Source organism: Electrophorus electricus, chromosome 4 (genome assembly GCF_041902795.1).
Source record: "Electrophorus electricus isolate QZ-2024a chromosome 4, ASM4190279v1, whole genome shotgun sequence".
Classification (NCBI taxonomy): domain Eukaryota; kingdom Metazoa; phylum Chordata; class Actinopteri; order Gymnotiformes; family Gymnotidae; genus Electrophorus; species Electrophorus electricus.
In genome coordinates, this window is record NC_137500.1 from 23082501 (window position 1) to 23096184 (window position 13684).

At 44.8% G+C, this 13684-nt stretch overlaps 2 protein-coding genes across 9 annotated transcripts in view; one reads left to right on the forward strand and one right to left on the reverse strand.

The window, feature by feature from the left end:
* The window catches only part of trappc9 (trafficking protein particle complex subunit 9), a 202612-nt gene extending 196873 nt beyond the window's left edge, over positions 1-5739 (reverse strand). For all 6 annotated transcript variants that reach the window (XM_035521889.2, XM_081712791.1, XM_035521888.2 and 3 more), the window contains exons 1-4: positions 5651-5739; positions 4020-4623; positions 1912-2057; positions 1436-1561 (exon numbers count right to left, since the gene is read on the reverse strand). In XM_035521889.2, the coding sequence (XP_035377782.1) occupies positions 1436-1561; positions 1912-2057; positions 4020-4606 (859 nt within the window). In that variant the 5' untranslated portion in view covers positions 4607-4623; positions 5651-5739. The remainder of the gene's footprint in view (positions 1-1435; positions 1562-1911; positions 2058-4019; positions 4624-5650) is intronic.
* A 1547-nt stretch (positions 5740-7286) lies between these two features.
* rragcb (Ras-related GTP binding Cb) lies at positions 7287-13127 on the forward strand. Of its 3 annotated transcripts, none has more exons than XM_081712796.1 (7): positions 7287-7718; positions 9891-10094; positions 10275-10474; positions 10596-10710; positions 11330-11472; positions 11616-11708; positions 11902-12041. In XM_081712796.1, coding segments are annotated over exons 1-7 (939 nt in total). In that variant the 5' UTR covers positions 7287-7535; the 3' UTR covers positions 11903-12041. The 3 variants fall into 3 exon arrangements, with proteins under 3 accessions (XP_081568922.1, XP_026886999.1, XP_026886998.1); XM_027031198.3 differs by lacking the exon at positions 11616-11708 and adding an exon at positions 12214-12596 and having other exon boundaries at positions 7290-7718; positions 11902-12050; XM_027031197.3 differs by lacking the exon at positions 11616-11708 and adding an exon at positions 12454-13127 and having other exon boundaries at positions 7292-7718; positions 11902-12050.
* Positions 13128-13684: the final 557 nt, after the last annotated feature.

The following is a 13684-nucleotide window of genomic DNA, read 5'->3' on the forward strand; positions in this document are numbered from 1 at the left end:
TATTAACTTTTACACCATCATATACTAGTAAACCCTGTTAAACCGTCATATAGATGATATTAGTTTTTCCACCATCATATAGACTGCTAAGACAGCCCTGGTAAACGGGCTGTGTAACAGAACCAAGCACACGTGCAGCACATGGAGGAAGCGTTATCAGTAGCCATCAGGAGTCGGTGTTTTAGGTTAAAAATGCATTAGTAAAGAGAGTTTCTGTGAGTCTTCTGTCAAATCAAACACATCTTTCAAAAAAGGCATATTACAGACTGTCACCCAAGTAAAGAAACACTTTTATAAACTATTCCAAGAAGCCTAGCTCTGTGCAAAAAAAAAAAAAAAAAAGTATAAAAAGGAGCCGGATAACATGATAATATTCCAAGTCGTGATGTTCTAAAGAGTAACTACCGCTGACTCAGCTTCACATATACTTTAATTACCCTGAATAAAATGTGCCGTTATAATAAGACATAAGGCACTCAGAACAGTTTTTATATTTGCAATTTCTGTATCCCTGATACATAACCAATCACTGCAAGCCCCATGACTGTCTCCACAAAACAAAAGTGATTACACATTTCTAGATTGCACATTAACACCCCATAGTAGTGTCAATGGGGCATGTCAGACTTATTAATTCTGTCTTCATGTGGCTCCAAAAGGGGAATGCTGTGCAAATAGCCAATAACGGAAGGCTTTAACCAGTGACAAATGGCACCATCTGCTGGTGAGAAAGTGATGTGGGGGTCAGGGGGTCAGGGGGCTTTCAGTAGGTACATGTTGGAACAGGCCAGCAAAGCGTAACAGCAACAAGGCATGTAGTAGAACACTTCGGGTCACTCGAAGGCCCATCGTCCGTCAATCTATGCATTCATCCTTCCATCCATCCATCCAAAACACGGGGGACGCCTTGATCTCAGTCGTTTCTGCCACATCCTCAGTTCAGCCGTCAGCCAGTACAGCACATTAACCACACAGAGGAGGTGCTCCAGTGACTGACTAAGGAGGGTTTTAAAACCCAGTAGTGTTGATATAGTTATAACACATATAATGAGCCCTTATGCTGGCAGTTCTCTAGTTATATGGCATGTATAATGAGCAATTATGCTGACAATGGTGTTAAAAACATTTCTGATGGCTGTCAGAAGGTGCTGAGTCCTAGAAGCATTGAGAAGCCAGTAAAAAGGCAGTCCAGCTGCTGAGGTGGATAAAAAAAAAGCATTTGAACTTTTGGCAATGCATAACAAAGTCGTTTCTTTTTAAATTATTTTTAGATAAATCAGCCAGTTACTCTGCAATGTTTGGTGCACCTCCTCCAGGAACCCAACTCAAAGTCAGGTTCGACATTAGTGGCGGGAGACTGGCAGCCATGCTGAACTGAGAAGACAGGCACGGTGCTGGGACTCTTAGCGCCACCCTTCTGTACCACCACACTGACCTGGTCGGTGTCTCTTGCCTGAGTCGGTTGCCGTGGAGATGCTGGGTTTACGTGTATTACTCTTTCCCGCTGTGCCTCCTGGGTAATGAAATATAACCGAGGCTGAGCACAGACCCTCCAGTGCAGCTGAAAGAGAGAGGGGGAGATGATTTTGGCACTTTCAGAAGCACAATAAATAATTTATTTCTGAACTAATCAAGTAACATGTTAACAGTTTCTTTTTATAAGTCCGAACATAAGGAAAAACTACGGACAGCATAATATGTGGGGGTCCCTGAAACAAAGTTTCTTATGAATTTTTCAAATTGAAAACTGAAGGTGGACGAGATATTTTAGAGACACTTCTGTGCACAATTTTTGGGGACAAATTTCTCCCTTACTGGGTTAAAAAAATCTCAAGACGACTCTGGAAAGAAATAAATGAACTGACAGGTCACGTGTCGATCGGCCCTGGTCCGGAATGTTCCGGCTCTTACCCCCCAGCCACAGGAAGTCGTTGACGGAGCGGAGCAGTTCCACGGCCATGTGGTAGTGGACCAGGGCATCCTGCAACATGCCTGCCTGCAAGCACAGGTCACCCACGTGCTTCCTCGTGCGGCCTTGGCAACGCTTCTTGTAGTGCCTGAGGAAGAGGAGGAGGAGCAGGGTGAAGGCTCTTCATTACGCCTGGCCCATACGTGCGTTCGCCGGAGCAGCGGGGCTTATTTAAAAGTGCACAAAGCAGCTGCATAAAGAGCAAGCCACTCGGGAAGAGCCCTGAACAGCCAGGGGCGCTGAAGCTTTGCTCAGGGCTTCAACAGCAGTATCCATCAGCTGAAATAAAACCCAAGAGGTCCTTAAGAAAAGCACCTGTATTTTTAACCTAATCCCCATCCACTCTATCTGTAGGTTACAACGGACCAGAGAAAGACACAAAAACTTGCTGACTGTAAACAAACTTGCATTTCCAGCCAGCGTTTTCGCTGCGTGGTCTTTGAGAGATTAGGTTCGATAGATAACAGAGCGACGGCCTTGTATCGTGCACGCCGTGGCCAAGTCATCCGGTCTGCCGAGCTGACAGCAGGACGAACAGGAAAGGGGTATACAGAGACGGGGGTGGAGTAGGGGGCGGGGATAAACCAGCCACTCAATCCTAATGTCTATCCCAGCCTGGCACAGGGAGGAGAAAAAAGGCTGGAAAAGCGATGTAAAAGGAGGAAAGGAAAACATATACATGAATGTGAGGAAGAGAAAGGTGTCTGTGCTCTGCATGGGTCAAGTGGTACCCTTTTAACCAGTACTGCCTAAAAACAGAATGTTAATACAAATCAATTAGACAGATGGCATAAATTAAATACCCAGTGTTATATATTAATGCCAAGTGCTTACTAAGTAAAACAGCTCTATTCTTTATTGGAACGCGAGAATAAAAGTCCTGAACTGAGATTCCAGACTACTTTGACAGGAAAGGCTTCCAGCGGTTGCGGGATTGGGATGCATATGTACGCTTTGATACCCTGGTCTTGGGAACACATGCGAGTGCCTCAGAAATGTCTTCGTGATGCTGGAAACATTAAGAACAAACTGCTAAATACTAATAAACAAACTACTTTGTGACATCCTGCAGCAAAAACCCAATGCATTCTCCTGAGACTTTTCGATTTTGATCATTGGGTAATACCAAAAAGAGCAACCAATTTCAAAAACACTATGCAAAATAAACCTCTTTATTAGTACGCAGCATGCAAAATAACTCACTTTAAAAGGTTATATATCTGAGAACGATGATCATTCAAAAATTCATATCCGTGGTCTTTTTCCACTTTCTTTCATTTTGACGTTTTATTTACAAGCGAATTTACTGCCCACATATTGATGAAAAACTCACGCGGCACACCTGCGTGCAAAGTTGAGGCAAAACCTAACCCATAACCAGACATTCCCATTTTACAGCTTCATGTTTCATCCGTGGGCTTCCGCGCGAGCCACGACTGAGGATCCGTGGTCATGCGTCATTACTTTGATGTCGACTGTGCTCAGCCCAGCGTTTGCACTAATAACTCCCTCCACACATGCCCTTCTTAAAACAGAAGTTGGAAACTGCACCAAAATATGGGAAAACTGTTTGCGTGTAAAAGGAACATCACAACTGCATTTTCTCTAAACATTTTCTGCATACATAACAGCATTGGCGTTGAATTTTTTTGGTTCTGAATTTTATTCTTCCCAATTAACCAAACAATTCACACAGATTTATAAAACTTAACTGAGCTTAGTTGTTGCAAATAAACCAATACAAAGCCCTTTATCCACGAGGTGTATCCCATAATTTGACCAACCTCCAGCACCTACTAGTGTGGACTGCTGCGATTCGCCAGAACATCCAAAGTGTTGCTCCCCTCCACTCACAAACACAAGCTGTGATGTATTAGAATTGCCTTCTCCAAGACTGCAGTGTGAATTAACCAAGCGCACGGTGGGCAAAAGTCTAAATTTTAGAGCCTAAATTTACTGCAGGAACACAAGTTCCCAGGCGTTCCCAGCCATTCCTTGGCGTTCCCGGCACGCCCAAACATTCCCAAGCATATGCCAGACACGAACTCACCTGCTGTCAGTGTCCAGCCCGACAAAGTCCTTCTTCTCGAAGGGCACACACAGCAGTGGAATCTTGTCTCCAGCCTTGTCCGTGGCCCGGTCCAGCCGCTTGGACTCCAGCACGATGAAGATGGACTCCACGAAGTCCTCCACCCTCTTCTCCACGTCAGCGCAGTCGTCGAAGGTGGGGTAGAAGGCCACGTCCGTGCGCTGCTGCTCGGCGATCTCGCCGGACAGGCCGAAGACCAGCAGGCGCGAGTCGTAGAGCGTGGCGGCGAAGCGCTCCTTCAGGCCGTGGAAGCGCTCGGACGTGTGCGCCCACTCACGGGCGGAGCCGCAGCACGCCACCGCCACCAGGCCCACCGCTTTGCGGTGCGTCTGGAAGTCGCCCCACTCGTTGTTCTCGGGCGGGTAGTGGTGGCGGTAGCGGATGTAAAGGGTGCGCTGGCCGTCGCCGCGCACGCTTACCTGGCTCACGCTGGCCACGCGCCGGTAGATGCGGAAGAACTGGTCCTCGGGGACCACGCCCAGTGGCTGCACCACCACTAGCACTGTCTGATGGTCCTCCGCACACTGCTGGTAGTCTGGCACGCTCATGACCCCACGTGGCGACTCTGGAACAGAGGGATTACGCCGGATGTATACTTCGTTTCAGGATATGCAGGACAGTTACGTTTTTTGGTGGTTATTTCTTCCAGAACAACGCATCTTGCCCATGGTGTTTCGCCTCATCTTCATGTCTCTTTCTCTGTTTTCTCTCCAGTCTAATTTAATAGCACCTCTTACATGAGCATAAGATGCACTGCAGTCTTGGGCAAAGGAGCTTAACCCCAATTTGACCTACACCCATCCCCAAGCATCACAATAACTTGCCGGCGGACTGTGTACCATATCACGGAATTCCTAACCATCAATGACCATAAGCTTCTCATTCAAAGGAGAATTAATTCATTGTTACCACCAAACATGTAGCAAATATTCTTGAAAGTGATTATTTATTGTTTTTACATATTTTTCTCTAAAATGCAGCTCACATGAGATGACGAATCAAATCGCTTTGAAGTCCTTAAATGAACCAGTCTGTGGATCCCCTCTGTAGGCGGCCACGTTTAAACTAGATTTAGTTACAGAACCTCTGAAACATCCAGGTGTCAGAATAATGACTGGTTCATAAGGAGAAGAAGAATCACTGTGGTTATTATTGTAAGAATTATTTAGTTAGAAAAGATATGTAGGAATCGCGATTATTCTCATAACTTTGGGAAGAGGGCCGGCACAACGCAAAGAATCTGACAACTAGTCTGACAAGCTTGCAATAAGGAAAGCTTCTGACTACCTAAAGCGGATTTGAATTTTTTAAGAAAAAAAATTGTGTAATGGTAGTGAAAGCATCAGCATATCAGCTGGTTATATATAATAATTATTTATTTGCCAGCTTGCTAAAGATTTCTCTGTGCTGGCTGGCGTTTGACGTTTAACGATAGCAAGTTAGCCAGGTTAGCTGGGTAGGCGACTGGAGTAACAGTCACTACTTCTACTTCTAATTATGTTAGCTAGCTCACCATACGTATTCCCCAAATCTTCCCGCATGCAAGCCCATGATAGAAACGTTCAAGTAACTGAGAAAAACATCCAACGTACCTGATCAGTGGCAAAGCGCTTTCCTGCAAAAGAGAAACAAATAGAAACAGCTCCTTCAATGAATTAGGCAGCCGTTATAGGCGTCTGTTTTTGTCGTTACTGACACCTCGTGGCTCGGAGCACAGGGTGTTTTATTAGGCTGTTTTATTATAAAAATGCTTGTCAGCTTTAATGTAACTAGATTTTGAGAATATGCTCCTCCTGTACTATTACAGGCCTTATCATGTAAGGTCAAATATCCATGGCCTGATTTAACTGCAGTCTGTTAAATGTGAAAGCTAACGAAACGAATGACTTACCAAAGGCTTCAGTTAATCACTTCTGTAGCGTTAACTAGACATTGCTTTCGGCCACTAACTGTAGAGTAATACATAGCACAACAGCATGTTTTGTTAGCTAACATTTAATTAAGTTATATAGCTACAGCAACATGCTGACCTGCCTACATATTTGCCAGTTGTCAAGGCCGTGACTGTATCTACATTTGAAATCGGGTACTACGCACTATCATCTTATTTGTAATGTTAGTACATAGTTGAGTACTATGGGTACTACATACTATGCCCTTATTTGTAATGGTAGTACATACTTGGGTACTATGGTACTAAACACAATATACTTATTTGTAATGGTAGTATACATTTGGGTACTACGTACTATATGCTTATTTGTAATGGTAGTCTATACTTGGGTACTATGGGTACTACATACTGTGCCTTTGTAGTGGTAGTACGTACTTGGGTACTATGGCACTAAACACAATATACTTATTTGTAATGGTAGTACATATTTGGGTACTATGGTACTAAATACTATATACTTATTTGTAAAGGTAGTCTATACTTGGGTTCTATGGGTACTGCATACTATGCCCTTATTTGTAATGGTAGTGTATACTTGGGTACTATGGGTACTACATACTGTGCCTTTGTTTGTAATGGTAGTACATACTTGGTACTGTGGGTACTACACACTATGTCCCTATTTGTAATGGTAGTACATACTTGGGTACTATGGGTACTACACACTATGAACTTATTTGTAATTGTAGTACATGTTTGGGTAATATGCACTGGGCACTTATGTGATGGTAGTACATAGTATCCTCATGACAAACTTATACTGCTTCCAAAAGAGTGTGGAACATATATGTGATGTTACAGACACAGTTTGCCAACCTATAACATTTAAATAGTTACCGACAGGCATTTAGATAATTAACAACGATTCAAGCATTGCTCCTGCTGAAATCAATATTTCAGCACATTTCCTCTTTGCTTTGGAGCGGGGAGAGCTTCTCTAACCATCAGTCATTGCCTTATATACCTAACTAACGTGAGGGGCTCGACCATTTACATTTCAGTTTTTATTTGCTATTGCCACAGCAACAAAGCAAATACACTCAAAGCAATAAACTCAGTACAGTATGGAGCTTTCTCTGATGCGTGAAATTTGCTTTGTTTGGCGTGAGGCCGTAAGTTCAAAGCCAACGTTAGACTTCAGAGGGCTGATATCTCTTAAAACTTTAAAATTGAACTAAAATAGTGGGATTGAGAGGTCTGGCAGATCAGTTTAAAGAGATAAGAGCGTACACACACACACACACACTGCCGAAAAAAAGCGGAAAACCAGAAAAGGAAACATCACCTGATCCGCTATGGATCAACTTCCTGTTTGTATATGGTTGGAACATGGACTTACACACACGAAGACACTTGGTTTGAGACCAGTATAGTCAACAAATCATTTAAATCTACTCTGTTTGACACAAAGGGACATTAACTGTTCGTAAATGGTATTATCCGACTGAGCAGTCTTGTGGTTTTTGGAGAACCTGACGTTATTGCTAACGTTATCGCTGGCCAGCTGGCTGAGTCGGATTAACATGTCTGATCATGAGTACGAGGAGCAGCTGGCTGGGAGTTTCGGAGTGGACACCTTCAGTAAAGACTTCGACTACGGTGTGGAAGAGCCAGACACCGAAGAGACGCTGTCCTCATCCACGGACAGCAAGCCAAGGATATTGCTGATGGGTTTGAGACGGAGTGGTAAATCTTCTATACAGAAGGCGAGTTCTGGTCTACATATTGTTAGCTAGCCTAGCTAATAGGTGTGCGAGCTTGAAGAAATTTTCGTTATGCCTCAGGAAGATTCACGTTAGTTGAGTAGCTAAATTACATAGTATTAACCTAATTCTGCCGAGTAATGTAGGCAGTGGTGGGGAATTTGTTAGCTAGCTAACCTAGTTGCTTGTAAACCCGATTAAATACTTTGTGAGCTAACCTAGCTAACGCTATGTTAGTTGTGTTAGACAAGATGTTTATTCAATGTCGTTAACCAAAATGCAAGATAGCTATAATAAGTCATACTTAAGTTAGCTGTCGCTAGCGACATTGCTGGACCTAGACTCAAGAGTTTACATCTTGCTAATCGCAGTAAAGCACAGCTAGTCCACTAAAATAGAAGTGTTGACTCACTGGTATGACTGTTATCAGACAGCACTGACTGCTGAGTCACATTCACATATATCAGACTGTTATCAGACAGCACTGACAACTGACTCGCATCCAGATATATCAGACAGCACTGACAGCTGACTCGCATCCAGATATATCAGACAGCACTGACAGCTGACTCGCATCCAGATATATCGGACAGCACTGACAGCTGACGCGCATCCAGATATATCGGACAGCACTGACAGCTGACTCGCATCCAGATATATCGGACAGCACTGACAGCTGACTCGCATCCAGATATATCGGACAGCACTGACAGCTGACTCGCATCCAGATATATCGGACAGCACTGACAGCTGACTCGCATCCAGATATATCGGACAGCACTGACAGCTGACTCGCATCCAGATATATCGGACAGCACTGACAGCTGACTCGCATCCAGATATATCGGACAGCACTGACAGCTGACTCGCATCCAGATATATCGGACAGCACTGACAGCTGACTCGCATCCAGATATATCGGACAGCACTGACAGCTGACTCGCATCCAGATATATCGGACAGCACTGACAGCTGACTCGCATCCAGATATATCGGACAGCACTGACAGCTGACTCGCATCCAGATATATCGGACAGCACTGACAGCTGACTCGCATCCAGATATATCGGACAGCACTGACAGCTGACTCGCATCCAGATATATCGGACAGCACTGACAGCTGACTCGCATCCAGATATATCGGACAGCACTGACAGCTGACTCGCATCCAGATATATCGGACAGCACTGACAGCTGACTCGCATCCAGATATATCGGACAGCACTGACAGCTGACTCGCATCCAGATATATCGGACAGCACTGACAGCTGACTCGCATCCAGATATATCGGACAGCACTGACAGCTGACTCGCATCCAGATATATCGGACAGCACTGACAGCTGACTCGCATCCAGATATATCGGACAGCACTGACAGCTGACTCGCATCCAGATATATCGGACAGCACTGACAGCTGACTCGCATCCAGATATATCGGACAGCACTGACAGCTGACTCGCATCCAGATATATCGGACAGCACTGACAGCTGACTCGCATCCAGATATATCGGACAGCACTGACAGCTGACTCGCATCCAGATATATCGGACAGCACTGACAGCTGACTCGCATCCAGATATATCGGACAGCACTGACAGCTGACTCGCATCCAGATATATCGGACAGCACTGACAGCTGACTCGCATCCAGATATATCGGACAGCACTGACAGCTGACTCGCATCCAGATATATCGGACAGCACTGACAGCTGACTCGCATCCAGATATATCGGACAGCACTGACAGCTGACTCGCATCCAGATATATCGGACAGCACTGACAGCTGACTCGCATCCAGATATATCGGACAGCTGACGCGCATCCAGATATATCAGACAGCACTGACAGCTGACTCGCATCCAGATATATCAGACAGCACTGACAGCTGACGCGCATCCAGATATATCAGACAGCACTGAGAGCTGACTCGCATCCAGATATATCAGGCAGCACTGAGAGCTGACTCGCATCCAGATATATCAGGCAGCACTGAGAGCTGACTCGCATCCAGATATATCAGACAGCACTGAGAGCTGACTCGCATCCAGATATATCAGACAGCACTGAGAGCTGACTCGCATCCAGATATATCAGACAGCACTGACAGCTGACTCTCATCCAGATATCACACTGTTATCAGACAGTACTGACCGCTGACTCTTGGCTTCACAGGTGGTGTTCCACAAGATGTCCCCCAACGAGACACTTTTTCTAGAGAGCACCAACAAAATCTATAAAGACGATATTAGCGGTAGTTCCTTTGTAAACTTTCAGATATGGGATTTTCCAGGACAGGTGGACTTTTTTGACCCTACCTTCGATTATGAGATGATTTTCAGGGGTACAGGAGCTTTGATTTTTGTCATTGATGCACAGGTATGTTTTCTTGAGTTACTTTTTATCTATGCAGTTGTATGCTTTTTTTTGTAAAAAAAAAAAAAAAAAAAAAGTGCATGATGCAAGCAGATGCTCTGTTATCATGGTGTCAGTTCTCTTGGTGGTTGGTTGGTTGTTGCCCTATTCTCAGGCTTAACGTTGTCACCTCTCCCCTTAAAGGATGATTATGTGGAGGCCCTAGGAAGGCTGCACCTCACTGTAACCCGGGCCTACAGGGTCAACCCCAACATCAACTTTGAGGTTTTCGTGCACAAGGTGGATGGCCTGTCGGACGACCACAAGATCGAGACTCAGCGAGACATCCACCAGAGGGCTAACGATGACCTGGCCGACGCTAGCTTGGAGAAACTCCATCTCAGGTGGGTCAGGAAAGGACAGCAGTCAACTCCACAACTCTGTAAATACTAGCACTGAGCAAGTCTGAGTAGAGTATGTTGCGAAGTTGTGTTTTTACATTTATGGAGCTTTTGTTTGTTCCAGCTTCTACCTGACCAGCATCTACGACCATTCTATTTTCGAAGCCTTCAGTAAAGTGGTCCAGAAACTCATCTCCCAGCTTCCCACGCTGGAGAACCTGCTCAACATCTTTATATCAGTGCGTCAGATCACCCACGGATTCAAGTTCATGCAGTTAAAAGTCCTACCACCATTTTTGTATCACCCATTTGATTTCTGTCTACTTGCTGATTGGAGCTAATTAGCCAATCTAACTTTGACATTCTGAATATGAAAGATTCCCATGTGTACATTTGTTTTTGCTTGTAAATCATTAAGTGTTTTCAACAAACTGTACAATCTGGCTTTAAAGGCCATATATTTTCACATAGATAAGGGGTCTGTCTTGGGTTATACAGTAGTTCTTAAGCTGCGCAATAACAACAGAAAAGTGGAAGTTCAGACTGATTTTTCAGACGCCATCTGAAACACTGAGGATGGTTTGAGGTGATTTTTGTAGTCATTTCACATCTGCTTTGGCATGGCCGTTTCGTAGGTACACTGCAGATCTCTGGGACTGGTCACTCCTACCCTGGGTGTTGTAAATGCCATTATTTGATTCTAGAAGAATTTCAGTGTTCAAATCTGCTTATTTATTGGAAAGTTTCTTTAAGGTCATTCTAATTTTGGTTGCTTCACATTGATGCTTTGACTGTGATGGCTGTTGATAAATGCAACACAAATGTATGTATGTACGATTGTTTAAATTCTGGTTCCAGAATTCAGGAATCGAGAAAGCGTTCCTGTTCGACGTGGTCAGTAAGATCTACATCGCTACAGATAGTTCCCCTGTAGACATGCAGTCCTACGAGCTTTGCTGTGACATGATTGACGTGGTCATCGATGTCTCCTGTATTTATGGGTAAGAACCTTATCCCACTTGGCCAAATACCGACTTGGGCCCATGTATAAGAGAAAATGATTTTTCAGCAGAGAGTCTCAATTGACAGCACAGACACTTTTATCAAAAGTGGCTTATTTATCCATGTGACATGTAATCTGTAGGGTTCAAAGATGGAACCTTGGTGCTGGTGTCACATGGCTCAGCCTGCTGTTTTGGGACAAGCACCCGGCCTCAGTCAGCTCACCGCTGACTTAGTGAGTGGAATCGGGTTGTTAAGGGAACGGGATTTGGTATTGTGGTCACGGAGAGTTAAAACATCGTATGAATGATGATGGTCCGTAGTAGATCAGATGGAGACCACGGGCGTGTAGGTGGAGATGTGCTCGCCGGGGTGGCGCAGGGTCGGAGCCGGGCTCTGATCTTTGTGGGTTGGTGGGTGTTTTGTAGGCTGAAGGAGGATGGCACTGGCAGCGCGTATGATAAAGACTCGCTAGCAATCATCAAGCTGAATAACACTACTGTGCTCTACCTGAAAGAGGTCACCAAGTTCCTCTCCCTCGTCTGTATCCTCCGAGAGGAGAGCTTCGAGAAGAAAGGTATGGGACCCGGGGTGGACATGCTGACACCGCAACAATAGCTTTGCACTTCGTCCTGGATACGATGCGTTAAAAATTACCCTGGGCTGGGGTTTGTAGACAACACATTTCACTGTTACCTTTGAGCTGTAAGGTACTTGATGCTTTTTTTTTTTTTTCCCAGGAGGCATGTTGTTTTGTTAAAAACTGACTGACTGTTCGCTGACTCGTTAGTAAAAGTTGTTAGTAGTTCTGCTATACACACAGTAAACAAAGACAAAAGGCACCAGTGTGCCACATCCCAGAAGGAGATGAGTATTCATATTCTCAATTTACAATCATAACCTATAAGGAACAGATCAAATACCTTGAACACTGAAGCTGAGGTGCGTGCGTGTGCGGGCGTGTGTGTGTTCTTCCACAGGTTTGATAGACTACAACTTCCACTGTTTTCGGAAGGCCATCCATGAGGTATTTGAGGTAGCCTCTGTGGCTCGGAAGGGTCTTCTCAGTATGCAGCCCAGCTCGCCCTGCACCACTGTTAAATCCACCGCCCTCAACGGCACGCCCAGGGTACTGGTGTGAGGAGCTCCGGCGCCCCCTGGACGCAGGCGGCAGTCTGCGCAGACTTTTCCTCACTGAACTGAACTCGCTCGAATGCTGGAACTGCAGGGCTGTGTGGAGGAAGCCTTGCTGAACTGGGAACAGATCTGAAGGGTGAACTGTACTGCTGCTTTTAAAAGTGAGTGTGTGTGTGTGTGTGTGTGTGTGTGTGTTTACGTGTTCACATGTTCACGTACACAGGGTATGATGGGAGGGTTCACCCAGCTCTCTTTGGAAACACTTGATCTTAGCAGCTATAACTTTAGCAAGCAGTTGAAAATGGTCTCTGCTTTCTCAGTCCTGAAGTCCTCATACAGGCAGGAATGCTGGATTTACTTAAAAGCAGGCGTGCTAAACTTGCAGTGCAGTTATTGTGACCTTTTACAGTGAGCTAGTTCTCCCAGCAAAGGTGTGTGTGTGTGTGTGTGTGTGTGTGTGTGTGTGTGTGTGTGTGTGTGTGTGTGTGTGTGTGTGTGTGTGTGTTTGTAGGTGGGTGGGTATGAACAATGTAAACAGGAGAATGTGCACCAAGGAATTATCCATTTATTCTGCGCAGCCACTGAGATGTGTATTTGGGTGTTACTAACCGAAGTCGCAGTTAATCTCTGCTTGAGTTACATTGAGGATGTAAAAAAAAAAAAAAAAGTAAAGCTGAAGTGGACAGCATGGTAGCTGATGGTGTGCTCTACAATAGCTTATCACACATGGACAGGCAGTCTCTACGCATCAAACAAAGTGACTGATCAGGGCTTAAAAGCGTTAATCCATCGTTTTGTAGCAGAACTGTCATAAAGTGCATTTTTCTGCCTTTATAAAGAAATACCTCAGAAGACATCTGAGCAGTCATGTTTTTGAGGCAAACTGAGCGAATTCATGAAACTTTATCCTTGGCACTCTTTTCCAATGTCATTCAGTCCACAAAATTTCACATCCTTGGATGTTTAAGTATTCTAGAAGGTTTTCAAAAGCAGGTGCTGCCATGGTTTTGCCTGGTGTGGTGATGGAGCAACTGTAAACTGTACCAACTGTAAACCTATACTGTACTTTACTTT